The sequence below is a fragment of the Macrobrachium rosenbergii genome, chromosome 23 (assembly GCF_040412425.1).
Source record: "Macrobrachium rosenbergii isolate ZJJX-2024 chromosome 23, ASM4041242v1, whole genome shotgun sequence".
Lineage (NCBI taxonomy): Eukaryota > Metazoa > Arthropoda > Malacostraca > Decapoda > Palaemonidae > Macrobrachium > Macrobrachium rosenbergii.
The window spans coordinates 52,432,318-52,451,502 of record NC_089763.1 but is presented as its reverse complement, the minus strand read 5'-3'; the positions used below and the strand labels follow the sequence as shown (position 1 = coordinate 52,451,502).

Here is a 19,185-nt window from a genome sequence, read left to right as displayed (position 1 = left end):
TCAGTGGGTGTGTCATTTGCTGTGGCTGCAAACTCTCTATAATGCATTCCCACTCCCACATTCTAGTAATATTCAATCATTTCTTTGTGCCTTCATTTTGCAACAAATTGGAAGTCTTAATGTCTGAATGGCTGAAAGTGCAATATTTCGATTTATGATTGTGAAAAATTTAGTCAGGAAAAAAACCCTTTGCCATTCCTTCCCTGCCTTCCATCTTCAACAACAAAGTGGACCTCAACTTTGTCCTGTGAAAATCTCAGAAATTCTTTGTTCCTATCATTTTGTCGTAATTTTGCACTGTTCTATATTCACAAAATCAGAATGCTTTACTTCTTTTGCTTACATATCTCAAATTTTATAAATGAATGATGATGCTAGTGTACTTTTGCAACTTTTTTTGAGAGGTGTTAATTTCATGTACAATACAACCTGTTAGAAAATAACATCATCTTCCATATCATCGTATTTCGTCCTTTGTAGGCACCATTTTATCAGTTTTATGAAATATTTTCCCTTTCTATATAAAACACGATAATTTGTAGCCAAGAACTTAATTTCAACCTCTTGCAGTCCCAGACTTTGGATCTCGGCATTCAAAACACTCTGCGAAATGGTCAAAAGATATTCAGGCAATTGTAAACGCTAAAATTCTTACAAAATTGTCTAGTAATATTCAATCATTTACCTTCATTTTAGCAAAAATGGTCGAAAAACGCCAATTGGAAGTCAATCATGTACAATTTTGCATTTCGATTTATGGTGAATTTTTTAAAAAAAAAACTTTTCCTTACGCCCTGCGCCAGAAATTCTTTCATCATTTTGTCATAATGTTTGCACTGTTTTATATTAGTCGTTACATAAAGTTTTATATATGAAAATGTGCACAAAAATTTCAACCCATGGTTGTAGCTTTTATCAGAATACAACAGAAAAAAATAACTGATGGTTGTAAAACTCTTACATTCTAGTAATATTCAATCATTTATCAACAAATTGGAAGTTTAGAAATATTTTCATATAAAAAAAAACTTTTTCCTTACGATAACTTTCAAATCCAAAATTTCACATAAAGTTTTATATATGGAAATGTGTGCAATTTCATTTAACTCGAAAATAACTCATGGTTGTAATGGTAAAAACGCAATTATAAGCTAAAACTCTTACATTCTAGTAATATTCAATCATGTACCTTCATTTTGCAACAAACTGGAAGTCTCTAGCACAATATTTCAATTTATGGTGAATTTCTGAAAAAAAACTTTTTCCTTACGTCTGCGCCGTAACTCGGCCGAACATCTCAGAAATTCTTTCGTCATGTTGTCGTAATGTTTGCATCATTTTACATTAATCGTTACATAAACTTTTATATATGAAAATGTGCGCAATTTCATGTAGAATACAACAGAAAATAACTCATGGTTGTAGCTTTTATCAGTTTTGAAATATTTTCACATAAATCACGATAACTGCCAAAATTTCAACCTTTGGTCAACTTTAACTTGACGGAAATGGTAAAAACGCAATTGTAAGCTAAAACTCTTACATTCTAGTAATTTTCAATCGTTTACCTTCATTTTGCAATAAATTGGAAGTCTCTAGCACAATATTTCGATTTATGGTGAATTTTTTGAAAAAACATTTTCCTTACATCTCGCTGCGTAACTCAGCCGAACATCTCAGAAATTCTTTCGTCTCGTTGTCGTAATATTTGCACCATTTTATATTAGTCATTACATAAACTTTTATATATGAAAATGTGCGCAATTTCATGTACAATACAACAGAAAATAACTCATGGTTGTATGTTTTATCAGTTTTGAAATATTTTCATATAAATAACGATAAATAGAAAAATTTGACTTTCGGTCAACTTTAACTCGAACTGAAATGGTCGAAAACTGCAATTGTAAGCTAAAACACTTACAGTCTAGTAATATTTAATCAATTAGCTTCATTTTCAACAAACGGGAAGTCTCTAGCACAATATTTCGATTTATGGTGAATTTTTGAAAAAATTTTTTACGTCCGTCGTTACAAATTCATGCATCATTTTGTGATAATATTTTCTCTGTGTTGCTTTGATCGTTTTACAATTTGTTATATACCAAAATCATCGCAATTTAGTGTACAATATAAAGAAAAAAATTAACTCATTAGCTTTAACCGTTTTGCTTACAGCGCGATTTGTATAAAATTATATAAAAAATTTTTTTTGCTGTCATATATTTAATATTTATATATGATAATGATATTTTTTTCATTTCTGATGGTTGCATATTAAACTTCAGGCAATGACAAAAAAAAAGGAGCCAAAAATGAACTCTTAATCTTAAAAACTAAGCGTGCTGTGATTTTTGAAAAAACTTTTTTCCGCAAGTCGCTAACTCCCGAACGCCACCGGCATACGGGAGACGTTTTTGTAAATAGAGGCTTGGCGTTTAAGGGTTAATTAGGTTGGGATGAAACCTCTTTCTCTTCTTAGCTTAATCCCTTGTTGGGGTCACTGTATTTAATGAGCTTCCTCCCACTGTTTCTGCCATGAATGATTCATTTCATATCATAACTATTTTTGGCAGATGTGACTCCAACCCTCCCATATTATCCAACCTGGGACCAACACTGAGTTGGGCTAGTTTGATGCCCCCTCCCCTCCAGTGACTAGTTTCAGTCCAGTAAGCCTTGCTGCCTCACACTTATTCCTCATGAAAATTGAGTTGAGACATACCTGAGGTGTGGATCCAGAGGGCGCATACATAGTGAGAGAGACTACTTTCCTCTGCTTGTCAGACAGAAGACTTGTGAACTTGGGAAATCTGCAGGATTGTGAAATAGGCAATATGATAATAGAGTTTGTAATAAATATGTTTAGTTATAAAAACAGTTTTGGTACATTTTTCTATGTAAAATGTTGAGCTATATACTGGTATGTCATTCAGATATTGTTTTGTGTTTCATTGTTGAATGACAACGATTAGTACCAATTTCATGATTTGTTGGTTGGAAAAAATATATCATTTTAATGTATTTAAATACATTTTATAGTTAGATATGATTTTTGAACATTGTGTAACATCGTCAGATATTACATACAGTACTTGCTTTGCATTGTCGAGTAGTTGATTCAGGCTGTACAGCTGTGAAAGGAGCACAAAACTGCAGTACTGCTTTGCAAAATGTGTTAGGATTTCATGTAGATTGTATTTTTTTCAGGTTCTTGGTGAATGTGATCCTGGTGTTGATTATTCTCCTGGTCCCCCTGTTGTTGGCTTAGTATCAATTGTAACTGAACTTGGCCAGCCTTTAGATGTCATAAAGATTCTTCAGATGAGCTTTGAAAATAGACTGCAAGTAAGTAAAATTAATTTTGTTCTTATCCACAGTTAGAGTATAATAGTGCAAAGTGCATTTTTCCTATGGTAACATATTTATTATTATTCATACTTTCAATGTATTCATGTAAACTACAAACTCTCTTGCCTTTGCCTTAATATCCAGTTAAAGCAGATAAAAGAAGTTTTGAACTGCAATCTTAAGAGCAATTTTGTGTTTCATGTGCCACAACGTACTTCTTTACCTAGTTTAATCTATAGCAGACGTGTGAAATATTACATAAAATGTCATTATTACTGTACACATTTATTTTTTCAAGTTTTGTTCTACAGATCTTTGCTCTATTCAAAATAAGGTGATTGATTTTTTATAAAATGGCAGTGGGTTCTCATGAGTGTTTGTGCATACTCTGTGTATCTTTCAGAGCTGTTAAGATTATGTAGGGTTTTGAAGCTTTGTTCCTTGAGAGCCTTTAGCCACTACTTGGTCCTAAATCATGGTTTTCAATCATTCATATATTTTACTCAACTTCAACCATTTCCTATGGAGTCGTATGTCCACATATTTCTGTTTTGTAATTTGCTTTGCTTTTCTATATATCTTTTACTTTACATTTATATTTGACATCACAGCTGGTTTATTGTTTATTGCCTTAGCTCTTAATATACATTTAGATATGCATTCCATTTATGACACTAGATATAAACTTGCATGATATTTGTAATTTTGCTGTTGGTAGTATTATTTTGTACACAATACAGTACTCTAAAGGAATGTACTGGAAGTGTTGATGCAAATAACTTAGAAATCCCACGATTATCCATATTTGCACTGTCTGGACATCAACATTATCCAGAGGGTCTGTTGCACCACAAGATATTTTTTAAATATACATATATTTGATAGATAAAAATGAATAAAAACTGTGTGTGTGCTTAGCAATAATACACAGGCAGCAAGGGGTGATATTAATACCCTTTACAGTCATTAGCTAACTGAGAAATGGGTATTTAGGGTGTGGTAGGCTGGAGTATTTGAATGGGGGAAGGCTACAAGGGAGTTGTCACAACTGTTATTGGCTTAAAAGCAATGTCATTTAAGTCATTGTGACTCATTTTGTTTATTGCTTTTGAGTGGCTAAGTACAGTGGTTCCCTCATTTATCTGTGTTATCTGGAGGGTCCCCATCACCACAAAATATATAAAAAATATATATACAATGCATAAAATTGTAAAGAACTACAGCTGGATAGCTGGCATTAATGTGCGGTTATTAACAGGCATTGGTAACACTACCTACAGTCATAACACACTGAGGAAGGGGTATTGTTGGGTTGGTAGACAGGGGCAAGCATTGCAGGGGAGGGGGTCTAAGTTGGGAGGGCTGTGTTGACCCTTGTGTGCATTGGAGCTTTCATTACCTTTATTGGTTAAAAAGCATCAGCATCACTTATACTTCATTGTGTTTATCACGTTTGAGTGGCTGAGTATTGGAGGGGTACACCAGAGTAAGCATTTACAGGATTGGAGAGCTGAGTGGGCAGGGGTGATAACATTTTCTCACTTCATTTATTTTAAAAATACTTACGTTTTATGTTTCACTTCATGTATTTTAAAAATATATGAATACAGACCATAGGTCTATATACTGTATAGGAATTACCTTCAGCGTACTACCAGTGGGAGGGGCGAGGGGTACCCTCACCACCTCCCATTCCTGAGTTATGCATCCACTTGCCTTATAGCCTTCATCCAGAGTGGATGCATTTCTACTCATTCCTCTGCCCGAATGTTTGCCGGCTGTTCTCTCCTGCACTTCATCCTGGTTTTTTCCTTTCTTGTTGTTGTGCTTTGCATATTTTGTGATAACTGTTCTTATATTCTTGGTTTACCATGCAAACCCATATTCTTGGTTAGTCACGCAAACCCAAGAATCATCAAATCCTAGACCCCACTTTTGCCCAGGTGTTGGAAAGCTGCGATGCAACTGCTTTCTCTCACCCTTTGAAGTAGACCTGCAAACTGTTTGCACAAATCATGGCAAATGTGTGTGCTCTATGACTGATCTTTGTGCCGAGTGTCGTGTTTGGTCCCCGGAGCAGTGGGTGGGGTTTGCTGGAAAGAGGAAGTCTAAGAGGACTCCCGTCTCGTCCTCGGAGGGGTATTCTCCTCCAAGGACGCCGGGTAGCTCTGTCTCTTCCCATGTGGCTTCCATTGGCTGCTACCTCTTTTAGGAGAGAGGTCACCCCTCCATGTTCCCGTTGCTTCGACAATGGGTAGGTCATGTGGAGGGGTGGGGGCCAATCATGATCTCAAGGACTTCCTCCGTTTGCTTGGGGGGAAGGGGGGGAACATTCTCCCCCAGGGCAAAGGGAGGCAGCCCCTGATAACCTATCTTTTTCAGATCAGGGAGAGATCAGAAAGACTTTTCAAAATCTTAGGAACCTCTGGTCAGCCTTAGTCTTCCTGGGAAGCCATCGGTGTGGGGCTTGATTGTGCACTGTAGTGCCTCCAATCTGTCTCCTATCTCTACTGTGTCAGTAACTAGAGCTACAGTTTCAGTTACAGGATCCAAGGTCACCAAGGCTACTGTCACGGCTCCTTCAGTTAATGTGCCCTCTGATGTCTCCCGATACTAAGGATCCTCTCCTGGTTGAATTGATGAAGAGGTACAAATGTGACCACAACAGGACTTCGAAGAAGAGACCCCGTTCGCCTTCGTCCTCATCTTCAATGTCATCTTCTCCACCTGCTTTTGCCTCCTCCCCCTTCTTCTAAGGGTCTGATTATGCTGGCAGACCCGAAGAGGGAAAAGTTGGCTGCTCTAGACCTTTAGAAGGCCTATTGGCCCTCTCACGATATGCTTTCTTTTACGGAAGAGGCACGAAGAGATCTCTACAGCTCTTCCCTGTCCCCGGACAGGGAACCTTCATCTTGGACATCCCCATATATCCGAGGTGCGGAAGCAGCCCACACTCGGGTCAGCCACAACACGGCTTCCACAAGCCAAGTCCATGTACATGGATCCCCTACATACACCGACACCCAAGGCATGGATACCAAACAACAGATGCCTATCATGTCTGGTAAAGAACCTTCTTCCACGCAGGGCTCCAGGGTTTCAACCTGGAGACTCATCCCCATCACAGACCCCCATGTAGCAACATCGTCCATGGCATGCTCCCATACCTTGGACGATTCGTGTACAGTACATGGGTCTCCTCAGCCCGTGCCGCTGAAGGTTCTTCCACCCAGGTTCCAACAGACCCGCATGGCTCCAGTAAGCGTCCATAGTCCCTGGACCGGGATGTGGCTCATAGAGAGAGTGTGGGTGTGCAGCGTGCAAGCGCTGCCCCCACTCCCAAATCTCCAAACCAGGATGTGGCTTTCATGAGCCATGCTTCACGGATGATCGGAGGATCGGGTCCCAAGTCAGCGATGCCAGTCGTAGAGTTCGCACACCAAACAGAGCATGGACAAGGCCCCCGTTCACTCTTTGCGCTTAGAGACTTCGGCCTCGAAGAAGAGTAAAGCACGTCATCCGTACAGTCCACGTTTTTGCCTGGGGGAAGTTCCTGTTCATGTGAGCAGATTTACTCTTCCTGGGATAGCTTCCACGTGCATTTGCTGGAGCAGATGCACTCTCCCAGGGACAATCCCTATTCACCTTCATGTGCCGGGAGCTCTCCCAGACCCATGCATCGATCATCACCACGGATTGACAGTCATTCACGGCCTTCCTCTCCTGCCGAGACTTCGGCCTCCGGTAGGTCCGCGAAGGGTGCTAGACCCCTCTCACCTGTTACCTCAGCCTCCTGGATGTATACCAGGAACCGTGGGACGGACAGGACTTGGGTTGGCGATTGGGATTTGTCCTCCCATCGCAGCCCTTCCTACACCCCCAGTTCAGTCTTAGGACTGGAACAGACATATGCTTGGATGTCTGAGAGGGGACAAGGGGGTTCTGAGAAGGGTCTCTCACCTGCAGAAAGAGCAACTCGGGAGGACCACGACTTGGAGGGGCCGGAAGGTCCTCTCCCCAAGGACGTGGACACCCCCGAGCTGCAGAGTTCCTACATTGAGATTGTTAAACTGACTTGTCAGCACAACAATCCTGGGGAAGAGACTTTGGCTGCCAAAGAGATTGTTCCTTCTGGCCTCAAAGCACTGGTCAGACCCTGCAAGGAATCCCCATTATCGATCAAGCTACCAAGGTCGAAGCTTGCCAAGTCGGTCCTAGGTCAGGTGAATTCTCTCGTTTCTAGGAGGGAGAACTTACTTCGGGCCAGCCACTTATTCAGGCTGCTTCCTCCACCTCTCCCTCGTCAGAAGAAATTCTACAAGCCCCTGGAGAGGTCAATTCCGACTGTACAGGTTGACCCGGACTTAATTTGTCTCAGTCCAGGTCTGTCGTTGGAGCAGCTCCATGCAGAAAACATCTCCCTCTTGCATCAGGAGTCAGCTACCTTGGAAATGACTGCCATGTCAGCATTTCAAGCAGTCTCTTGGATGGAACCATTGGTCCACCACAGTAACTAAGGTTATCACTTCCTCTTCATCGTTCACCAACGAGGAAATGGCTAACCTCAACAGACTGTCCCTGTCTGAAGGTAGGACCATCACCTACCTAGCCCACCATACAGCTAACCTGTGGGCAAACTTAATCCTTAAGAGGAGAGACGCAGCTCTTTACCAAGTTTCTAAGTTTGTTAGTCCTGAGTCGGTCTTGACCTTGAGAAACAGACCTTTTTGCGGGGTTCCACTTCTGTCTTTGACAGGGAGCAAGTAAACAGCGTGGTGGATCTTCAATGGGCAGATGACAACAACCGCCTCGTCCACCATGCAGCGGCAAAGATCTCCGGGCCTTCGTGCCCCACTGCAGCCCGACCTGGCCCTTCCTCTGCGGAGCCTGGAAACCCCAAAATCCTAAGGTCCCTCATAGGAACACCCAGCCTTCTTCTGCCTACATCAGGAAGGGTGGAAACCAGCATCCCCTTCGGTCCTCTGCCCACCCAGGTAGAGGAGGTAGGGGGCAAAGAAGAAGGGAGGAGGACACTAGAGACGGTGTTCCCCTCCACATGCTGCCACTGGTGGGGGGTTGCCTGTCAAGCCATTGGACAACATGGCAGCAACAAGGAGCGGAGACCTTGGACTATTTACTTCCCTTCAGGTTTCCTCCACCTCTCACCAACCTTCCAATCCGTCTACAAGCTGTCCCCGTCTCAGCCGAAGGACCTCATTTATGGAACAAGGTGAAGGCAGTGCTAAACAAGGGCGCTGTGGAAGTCATGAGAGACTGATCTCCAGGATTTTACAGCAGGATCTTTCTCGTAGAGAAAGCATCAGGGCGATGGAGACCGATCATAGACCTATCTGCCCTGAACCGATTCGTTCAGCAGACTCATTTCAAGATGGAAATGACACAATCAGTGCTTGTGGCCATCAGAGAGTCTGATTTTATGCTTACGGTGGATTTGCAAGATGTGTATTTCCAGATACCCATCCATCAGTCCTTCCGCAAGTACCTCCGCTTTATCCTCAATAGGACGGTGTACCAACTCAGAGCACTTTGTTTCAGGCTATCAAACCCTCCCCAGGTGTTCACATGAGTGTTCACCCTTGTAATGACTTGGGCCCACTCGCATGGGATGGAGGTATCTTGACGATTGGCTAGTGAACTCACATTCAAAGTTGCTCCAGGACAGAGATCACCTCGATTTTTGTCACAGCCTGATAAATCTCAAGCAACCCAAGCAGAGGATAAAGTACCTGGGCATGCTGATAGATACAGCAGCATTGAGAGTCTTTCCTCAGACTCCTGGATCAGCAGATTCAAGGAGGCAGCGCAGTCGTTTCTGTCCTGACAGGAACAACCAGCTCAGGTGTGGCAAGTCGTTCTCAGTCACCTGTCGTCTTTGGAGAAGCTGGTCGCTCATGGGTGACTTCACCTTCATTCCCTCCAGTGGAAAATGAAGTTGTTCTGGTCTCAAGCAAAGACCTTCCCTTCCCATTCCTCTCGAAGTGACAGGGTTGAGCTGGGTGGATTAGACAGCAGGAACCTCATAATAGGTTCAGCTTCACACTCCCCCTCCTGAGATGCTTCTGTTTTCCAGACCTTCCAACACACCTGGAGGAGTTACTAACCTCGGATGTGTGGAATCGAGCTGTCCTCCCACATCATCCTGGAGCTGAAGGACCCATTTATCTCAAGAATTCAAGGATAAAGTGCTTGGACACTCCAAACAAGGGCGCTAGTGGCATATGTCAACAAGAGACTACTGTTTCTTCAGCGTCATTAATTGACAGCAAGGATCAATTGGACTTGTCAGCCAGATATACCCCGGGCATAAGGAATGCAGTGGCAGACAAACTCACCTGTGAGGGTAAAATGATAGGGACAGAATGGTCCCTACACCCAGACATCGTGGAAAGATTGTTCAGCCTTTGGGGACAACCAGTGATAGACCTTTCACAACCTGGCACAACAGGAAGTTGCCGGTGTTTTGCTTCATTGTCAAGACCCCTGGGCTGCAGCAGAGGACGCTTTTCATCACCCTGGGACAGTCTCGACAATCAGAGAAATTCCTCCATGGCACAACCTCCTTTGCCAACCCCACGTGAGAGGTTCCACCAGTCCATGGCGTCCCTATCCCTTCATGGCTGCAGACTATCCAGCGTCTCCTGCTAATGAGAGGCTTTTCTGAACGAACAGCATCGGAGATGTCTGGATATCTTTGGAAATCCTGTGCGGACATTTATCAAGGAAAATGGGCCATCTTCTGTGGTTGGTGTCATGGAAGGGGTTTCTCTCCTGTTGGAGCTACTATTCAGCAGGTAGCGGACTTTCTAGTCTTCCTAGTCTTCCTTCACCGAGAAAAGCATCTCTCTTTCTCAGCAATTAAGAGCTACAGAGCCACCCTGGGCCTAGTCCTAGGTCTAAAAGACACAGATCTCTCTTCCTCATCGGAGATCTCCATGCTGATGAGAAGCTTCGAAAAGTCTTGCCCTTCAGGGAACTCAGGACCCCTGAGTGGGATGACTCTTGTCCTTTGAAGCCTGACTCGTGTACCTTACAAGCCTCTACAAGAGTCGTCAGATGGGGATCTAACCCCCAAACCTGTATCTCTGCTTGCCCAAGCATCGGCAAAGAGAGAGTAAGCGAACCCCATGGTCTACCTTATAATGTTAAGCACTCGAGGAGATGGGGATCTGTTTCTTTCGAATTTATCCTTGAATTTGTAGCAAAGACTCAGAATCCATCAGTCCCTGGTATCAGATTTGAGTCCTTCTCAATCCCCTCCCTAGGTAACAAACCAAACAAGATGCTACTTTGCCCAGTTAGAGTGTTGTGGTGCTACGTTAAAAGGACTCTGTAGCTCAGGCCTGGGTGTCGATAACTTTTGTTAGCACTGGCAAGACCAAGAAAGAGGGGTTCAAGAGCACAATCTCTTTTTGGCTTCATGAGGCTATCAAGTGGGTGTACTTGAGTATGTTCCAGCCTAGAGCTCACAAAGTCAGGAGCACGCTCCGTCCCTTGCACTTGCATTCAAGAAGAACCAGTCGGTGCATGAGGTGCTGAGAGCAGGAGTGTGGTCGCGTCATACGACGTTCACCTTTTGCTCCGAAGGACATTGCCCATAGGTCCTTGGACACCTTTTCCTTGGTTCCTGTGGTGGCTGCTCAACAAGTTGCGCAAGCTCATCCAGTTCCCATAGCAGGGCAGGTAGCATCTGGTCTAAGATGTACAGTCATAGAAGTGAAAGGTGACTGCCCTCCGTCCTTTCCCTTTCTCTTGCCTCTTGTCTTACGGTGGGCAGAGGATAGGTTTTCAAACCGTCACATGCTGGACAGGCACAGATGCAGGTGAATGATCAGCCATTCTATTTTTCCATTGTTATGATCTAATAGAAGCAAGTCTTGCCCCCTCTCTAGCAAGTGGAGAGTGGTGGTTGGCAATAAAACTGACCCATTACTTAGCTGTATTGTCTCCAACATAGTGTTCTCCCTACCCTTTTTTGAAGTAATGTTGCTTTTACACCCATTACTTTGAAAAGCCCATGAGTCTGACAGTCAAGGGCATTTGTTCCCCTGATCAGAGGCACGGGACTGCTTCCTTTGCTCGACACTACATGACCAGAAAAAAGTCCTAGATGAGGCAGACCTCCAGGTGGTTAGGAAGTCTACTCAGATCTTCCCACCAAAAAGTAAGTCTTCCTATATAAAGACCGATGGTTTGTATTCTTGTGGGAATAAATGACAAATTTTGGAAGTAATTTGTATTTTTCCTAACATACAAACCTGAGGTCTTTACATACACTGCCCACCTGTAGCCACCCCTCATTCTGATACCTGGGGTATTAGGCAAGTGGATGCATACCTCAGCAATTATCGGACAACCTTGATGTGTAGAATAGCCTGCTCCTGCTTGCGCTGAAGGTGATTCCTATGTAAAGACCTCAGGTTTGTATGTTAGGAAAAACAAATACAAAATGTGTCATTTTTTCACAAATTAAATATTTTCTGAGGTTGGAATACCAACAGACTGAAAAACTGTAACAGATTATGAAATAATGTATCAATATAAACTGCCCAACCATGTTATGTTAGAACTTTTCTTGCACATCAGTGTCTGTCTCTTTGCATGTGTATATGGACACTAGATATGCATGTTTGTGTATATGTACACAGATGCATCATGTTGAGGTAAACTACAGTATGCATTTTCTCTGTATTTATATAGTGTGGCATTCAGAAATTTATGAATGCTTACTCCTCCAAAACACTTCATAAATCAACTTAGGCAGTGATACATCATTGGTTTAAACTTTGGGTAAACAGGCAGTGTATATGTTTACTGATAAACACAATTGTATAAATTACATTTTATTAAAGGATATTAACTTGTAATTAAGTAATTGTGCAGAGGAGAGAGAGAGAGAGAGATATTAAACAGACAGACATCAACACGGTTACTTACAGAAGGGAAGTTTACATGTAATCAACAAATGAACTGAACTTTTACAATGTAAATATAACTACCTGGCACAGTACTTGAAAATATTGCCTGTCCATATGACACAAACAAATGACTAAGTATTGCATTTAGTTCTTGTTCACTTTTCATTCCATGAAATTAGATGGCATTTGGGGGTAACAAGTATTGTATCAGGACATGATAAAATGATAAGGTATTGCATTTAGACTTTGTTTGCTGTTCGTTCAGTTGTAACTTGGGTAAAAACTTTAATATCTCTCTCTCTCTCTCTCTCTCTCTCTCTCTCTCTCTCTCTCTCTCTCTCTCTCTCTCTCTCTCTCTCTCTCTCCAGGTTTAAAAGCTCTTATAATCAAATTAGTCAAATGTGAAGTGTAAACTTTCCAAAGATAAGGACAATTGTAGTTTTGCACTTTCTCTCTCTCTCTCTCTCTCTCTCTCTCTCTCTCTCTCTCTCTCTCTCTCTCTCTCTCTCTCTCTCCAGGTTTAAAAGCTCTCATAATCAAAGTAGTCAAATGTGAAGTGTAAACTTTCCAAAGATAAGGACTATTGCAGTTTTGCATCTCTCTCTCTCTCTCTCTCTCTCTCTCTCTCTCTCTCTCTCTCTCTCTCTCTCTCTCTCTCTCTCTCTCTCTCTCTCTCTATATATATATATATATATATATATATATATATATATATATATATACAGTGGTACCTCGGTTTCCGGCAAATCCGTTCTAGAAGGAATGTCGAGATTCGATTTTGTCGAATTCGAATCAATTTCGACCATAAGCAATAACTGAAAATGGATTAATCCGTTCCTGACCACCAGTCACTACTCCAACCTTGTCTTTTATACAAAACACTACACACATTACAATTAAATAAGTTCAGAGTTAAATAACTTACCTTATTAGAAGTCTTCTTACAGTTTTAAATGCATACTGTATAAAAAAAATTGGCCTACCAGTGGTCCGAGTGCTGCAGGCTAGGCTAGGCAGCCCATATGCACTCCAGAATGTACTGTAACTGCGCACAAAAACTGTTGTTAATGATAAATACAATGAAAACAAGCCTGGTCATTACATTAAATTAATAATATAATATTAAAAATAAGCCGAATGTACTGTAGTCTGTTATAAAAATTAAGAAAAAGTCTTAAGTTACTTCGGCATCGGCAGCTTGTGGCAAGCGCAAATGTAAACAAACCAGGGCGCCGTCTGGTGGGCGTATCGCGTACTACTGTAATTACATAAACATTGTGTATGTTCAGGATTGTAAATTTATGGTAAATTCCATTCAGAGTCTACTGTAATGCATAAAATCACTGCTTTAAGTGCTTTTAAATATGCGTGGGAAGAACGCCTACCAACAACGCCAACTAGCGCTTTCCAAACATCATATGTTTCTCTCTCTCGGTTTGTTGTTCGGGAACCGGCGCAAACTTTACTCGGCATTTCTCGAATCCGATTTTGTCGAAGTCTCTCTCTCGGAGACTTTCCCATATATATATATATATATATATATATATATATATATATATATATATATATATATATATATATATATTATATATATATATATATATATATATATATATATATATATATATACATATATATATATATATATATATATATATATATATATATATATATATATATATATATATATATATATATATATATATATATATATATATATATATATATATATATATATATATATATATATATATATATATATATATATATATATATATATATATATATTATATATATATTATATATATATATATATATATATATATATATATGTATATATTATATATATATATATATATTTATATATATATATATATATATATATATATGTGTGTGTATATATACACAAGTACTTATGAATTGATTTTCATACCTTGGAGAACTCAGCTTGTCACCTTGTTTCCATAACTTGCTCATATTCAAAGTATAAATATGAAATCCAGTATATGATAGAGTTAATATTATGTAATGGAATATAGTTAATGATTATGTTAATCAGTATAGTGCATTACATATTTACCAAAGGTTACAGCCAGTGATTTACAAAAGCTGGAGCTCTAGTAGGTGGTGTAAAGATTTGATAAATTTTTGTATGCCGTACAAATTAACCCTTTCATGGCGTGGGACTGATCTCAGTCATCAAAAGGTCTATTCCATAACATAGAACTGATCTCCTCAGTCATCATTTTTTTGGTTCTAGTTAGGCAGCTCGTAATTGATAATGCATTTTCTCATCATTTTAAGTAGCTTTTGTCTATATTGTAGCAACAAATGGCAACATTTGATTTCCAACTTACAGGATAATCTCAGAACAAGGCCTAGACCTTCAGTAACTATCAAAATGCCACAGATGGAGGAAGTTTCTCTTGACGACAATGTACTTTACTACAGAGGCTTTTATTTGGAAATGACAATGATAGTAGTAGACCTGAACTATCAGATAGTTCTGATAGTGATAGCAATGAATATGGTTACTTATTATATCGTAGTTCTAAAGAAACCTACCTTAGATAATTTTTTAACTTCATTTTGATCAGAGATAATCATGAATCAGAGAAAGTGACAGAGGAGGAAGCATTTTTATTAAGCACCAGAGGTGGTGTGAGCAAAGAAAGAAAGTGTGATAAAATTTGTGAATGAAAAACGATTGAAGATTCAGCTCATCAAAAAATCAGTGCTCTGAAACTTTTATTGGAGATAATAAATTCTCATTTTCTACAAAATGCCAAGTGTTTTTTTTTTTTTTTTTTGATGTTTTTGTAGATGAAATTTTCACCAAGAGCAAGCCATCAAAGATTGTAATAAAAGATTTTCAAACTGAATAACAAAAATGGCGTTACTTTACCCCATGCTTTGAGAGGTATCACACTGAAATAAATCACCAATGAAAACTACATAATTCATTATTTGAATAATTACCTACATATCATTTGCATATTTTACCACTCTACTATAATAAAACATTATAACATAATAGTACAGTGTAATATTATAACAGTAATGAAAATAACACAGAGTTGAAGCACAAATGTAAAAGTAAGATAACTAGTCAGTTACACGATTAGCAGGACTCTGCCTTCATCACTGGTGGCAAAAACAGGCTCTCAGCGAAGGTGTTAAATATTGTAACAATATTGCTGTAATGCAATATTGCATGAAATATTCGATTTTTAATGTGGATATACCAAAATACAATACAGAATGGTGGCTACTTGCTCAGTATAAAATCAGCATATGTATATGTGTTTGTGTGTATACATATACACATGCATCACAGTGATATGTATTTGTGTGTCTTCTCTTTCTCTCTCTCTAGGTTATTCTTTGTAAAGAAAAAAATTTCAGATCCAGCCCATGTAAGCAGGTTCATTATCACACAGGTAAAAGAGACAGAGAGAATTTTAATGTTAGATTTTATCATACATTTTGTATACAGTACACTGTAAAGTTTTTTTACAGTATTGCACAGAGTATTCTGTTTTGTTTATAAGCATATCCAACACTGTAATGAAAAAATAAAAAAAGGTTACAAAATTATAATTGTACACACATGGAATTTTTTTTACCATTTCTGGACATTTCCAATATTTATAATGGGCCTTGGAAGTATTACTGTGAGTAATTGAGGGAATACTGTATTTGTAACATATTACTACTGTGCATTACTGTCCTTTCACTTCTCGTCCCATGGTAGAAGTGACTATACAGTGCTTAGTTATAGCCATAGGTAAGAGTATTTGCCTGGGACCTGAAAGCAGCAGATCTCGTGGTAATATCATGGCCTAAAGCATCTTATAGATGTCAGGAATGGTCATATGAGAATAATTGGCTTTAATGTGAATGTTGCTCGAGTTGTGGTTAGACACAAGATTAATCAAGTCAGATTTATTTCATCTAGAAAGAAATACTAGATCTGTAGACTTGGCACATCTTTGAGCTCCAGGATTGAAAAATTTTATATACCTTTATTGTTATATGACTTGTTCAGCCTCATTTTGTATAAGCAGATACCTAAGAATTATGAAGCTCCAAGCCAGGCAGAACATGATTGTTCCCTATTTCTCAGGTTGACCTTGGCCCTTCAAACAGTAGATAATATAGGAGATATAAGCAATAACTGGAGCTATGTTAATCAGTCAGCAGTAATTTTGACCAAAAATTATGAGACCTTGGAAATCATGTTCATAAAATTCAGCCTAAACCATGCTGAAGAGGTGCCAGAACCACCTGTGGCCACAGACCAGACAAGAAAAAAAATAATCACCTGATATATAGCACCAAGAAAATAGCCTCTGTACAGCTGACTCAGAGAGCCATCCCAGTCAGCCTAGGGTACAAAGAAGCAGATGATAGTTGCTAACTATAAGAGTACTGTCCAGGCATGAACTGACTAGGAAAGATATTGTCAGACTTCAGGCCAGCCAATCACTGTAGTTTGGGTAAAAATGGAAGGTGCCAGACATGGCCTCGGTCATTATTGATCAAGTCATTCAGGACTGGCAGTTCATGATTCAGTACTTAATCTGAAATGTCATGACCATATCTATAATTGGGTAGCTAAGTGTTGATGAAAATAAGAAGGTTGTAACTGTGAAATGAAAATGATTGAAATATAATATTAAAAAGATCTTTTAAAAGCATTATGCTTTTGTCATTACTGTATATACTTTTTAGTAAGGAGTCTCTCTGATTAATATGTTCATATATAGCTAACAGTATGTAACAAATCATTAAGAGTAAGTTTTGTCTTTTTGCAGTTGGCCTATGATGTAGGAAAGATACTTCAGCATTTGGCAGCTTCACCTTTAGGACCATTGCTCATGAAAGACTTCAGACGACAACAGTTTGTAGTTGTGGATGGAGTTTTGAAGCTGTCTGATGTAGATGATTTAGTAATAGGTGATCCTCATTGCACTAGAGATGATGAATGTGTTATGATGGATGATAATACAGGCAGCACAATTGTCAATTGTAAGTAAATTGTATTTTGTCATAGAATATTTCTGTATTTCAATTATTTTAAGTAAAACAGAATTCATACATTCACTAATAACGGAAATTTCTGAATAACAAAAACCTGATATATGTAGACATTCACTAATGCTCATACATACTTGCAATCTGGTTCCTACACTAATTCAACCTGATTTCAAATTTTCAGGGCCACTACCCAGTATTTAGGTTGCATTAGATCTGATTTTCAGAATTTATATATAGGCAGTTCCCGGTTATCAGCTGGGGTTCCATTCTGAGGGTGTGATGATAACCGAAAATCGGTGATTTTCGGGGCTTATCGGCGCCAAAAAGCACCAATTTTCGGCTATCGGTGCCTCTGTTAGGTATGTATCTGCACCAATACCCAATTATCAGTGCCAATAAGCGGAAACCATTGATTTTCAGTGCCAAAATTTGCCGATTTTCGTCACTAGACAAGTGCCATAAAACCGGATCGCCATTAACCAAGCCCGCCATTAACTGGAAACTGCCTGTACTGTATAATTTATGTTTGATATAGTGCCAGTTGAGACTCTGTCTTATAAAACAATCTTAGTTTGTTTGTGTGCGTGCATGTGAGGAGCCCATCCAAACTGCAGTATAAAAAGGCTAGGTTATGTCATTCATCAAAACATATCTGTGATTCACACATTCAAGTAATTATTGATACTGCATAGGCTTTTAAAACATAATAATAATTTACTACAATAAGCCATAATGTAACATATATTCAAATATGGAAGTGTAAGAGGATTAGTAAAAATAATTATGAATAAGTATGAAGAAATGGGCATTTTAACATGGACATACAAATCATTTGCACTTACAGGACGTTACCAACTAAACCATTGAACACTACAGTATTAGGTATTTTGAATATACATATCATGATATGATACTGTACTTGCAAAACCGTTTTTCAGGTTTTTCTGTTTTTTACAAATAGCTGTGCACATTCTCAACAGTAATGTGTTACAGAGGAGAGTGAAGTTACAGTGACACAAATGGATGAGTGAGAATTGTGAAAAAAAATCTTCCCTTGGTAGGGGTTGTTAACATGCACTTTAAAATCAGTAAAGTAATGATGAACAGTTGATATTTGAAAGATACATATTTAATTACAGTATGCCATCTGCTAAGACATGTAATCTTCTAAAACTAGTGATCATTGCTAATTTTAAACATGTGAAAGTAGCAGTGTTTAATTTTTTCATTACAGTGGCACCTCAACTTAAAGTATCGAACTTAGCAGATTTAGTTACTTAATAGACTCACCTGATTCCAATATAAATGACAAAAATATTTTGTACCTCCCAGAGAAATCCAGTAAGTACGAGGGTTTTTGGACAGTAGACTGAAGCTTTCTTGTTTGCGCCCATGTGAGGTGGACGGTGAATGAATGAACAAACGCACTCCTGCCTACTGACGCTTTCCTGGCTGTGCCTTTGTGGGTGGGTAGTGAATAAACACGTGCACACACATGATCAATGCTTTCTTCTTTGTGCACCATGTTAGGAAACAGTATGCACTTACTGTGGGCCCAACCTTCCTTTTCTCTCTCTCTCTCTCTCTCTCTCTCTCTCTCTCTCTCTCTCTCTCTCTCTCTCTCTCTCTCCAATGTTATTTTTTATTGGCATTACGTAATGCAGTATGGTACTGTACTGTACTGAAATGTAGTGTTACATATTTTCAGTGTGTGTGCATGTGTACATGGTATACACACTTGTATGCATCATGTTAGGATAAACTATGCACTTAGAAAATGTTTGCTTGCCTTTCATGCTCTCTCTCTCTCTCTCTCTCTCTCTCTCTCTCTCTCTCTCTCTCTCTCTCTCTCTCTCTC

General features: G+C 39.4%; 1 protein-coding gene across 3 annotated transcripts in view; it reads left to right on the top strand.

Moving 5' to 3' along the window:
* The window catches only part of LOC136851631 (extracellular tyrosine-protein kinase PKDCC-like), a 108,656-nt gene that overhangs the window by 46,514 nt on the left and 42,957 nt on the right, over positions 1–19,185 (top strand). For all 3 annotated transcript variants that reach the window (XM_067126023.1, XM_067126024.1, XM_067126022.1), the window contains 2 exons: positions 3,211–3,348; positions 17,105–17,318. In XM_067126023.1, the coding sequence (XP_066982124.1) occupies positions 3,211–3,348; positions 17,105–17,318 (352 nt within the window). The remainder of the gene's footprint in view (positions 1–3,210; positions 3,349–17,104; positions 17,319–19,185) is intronic.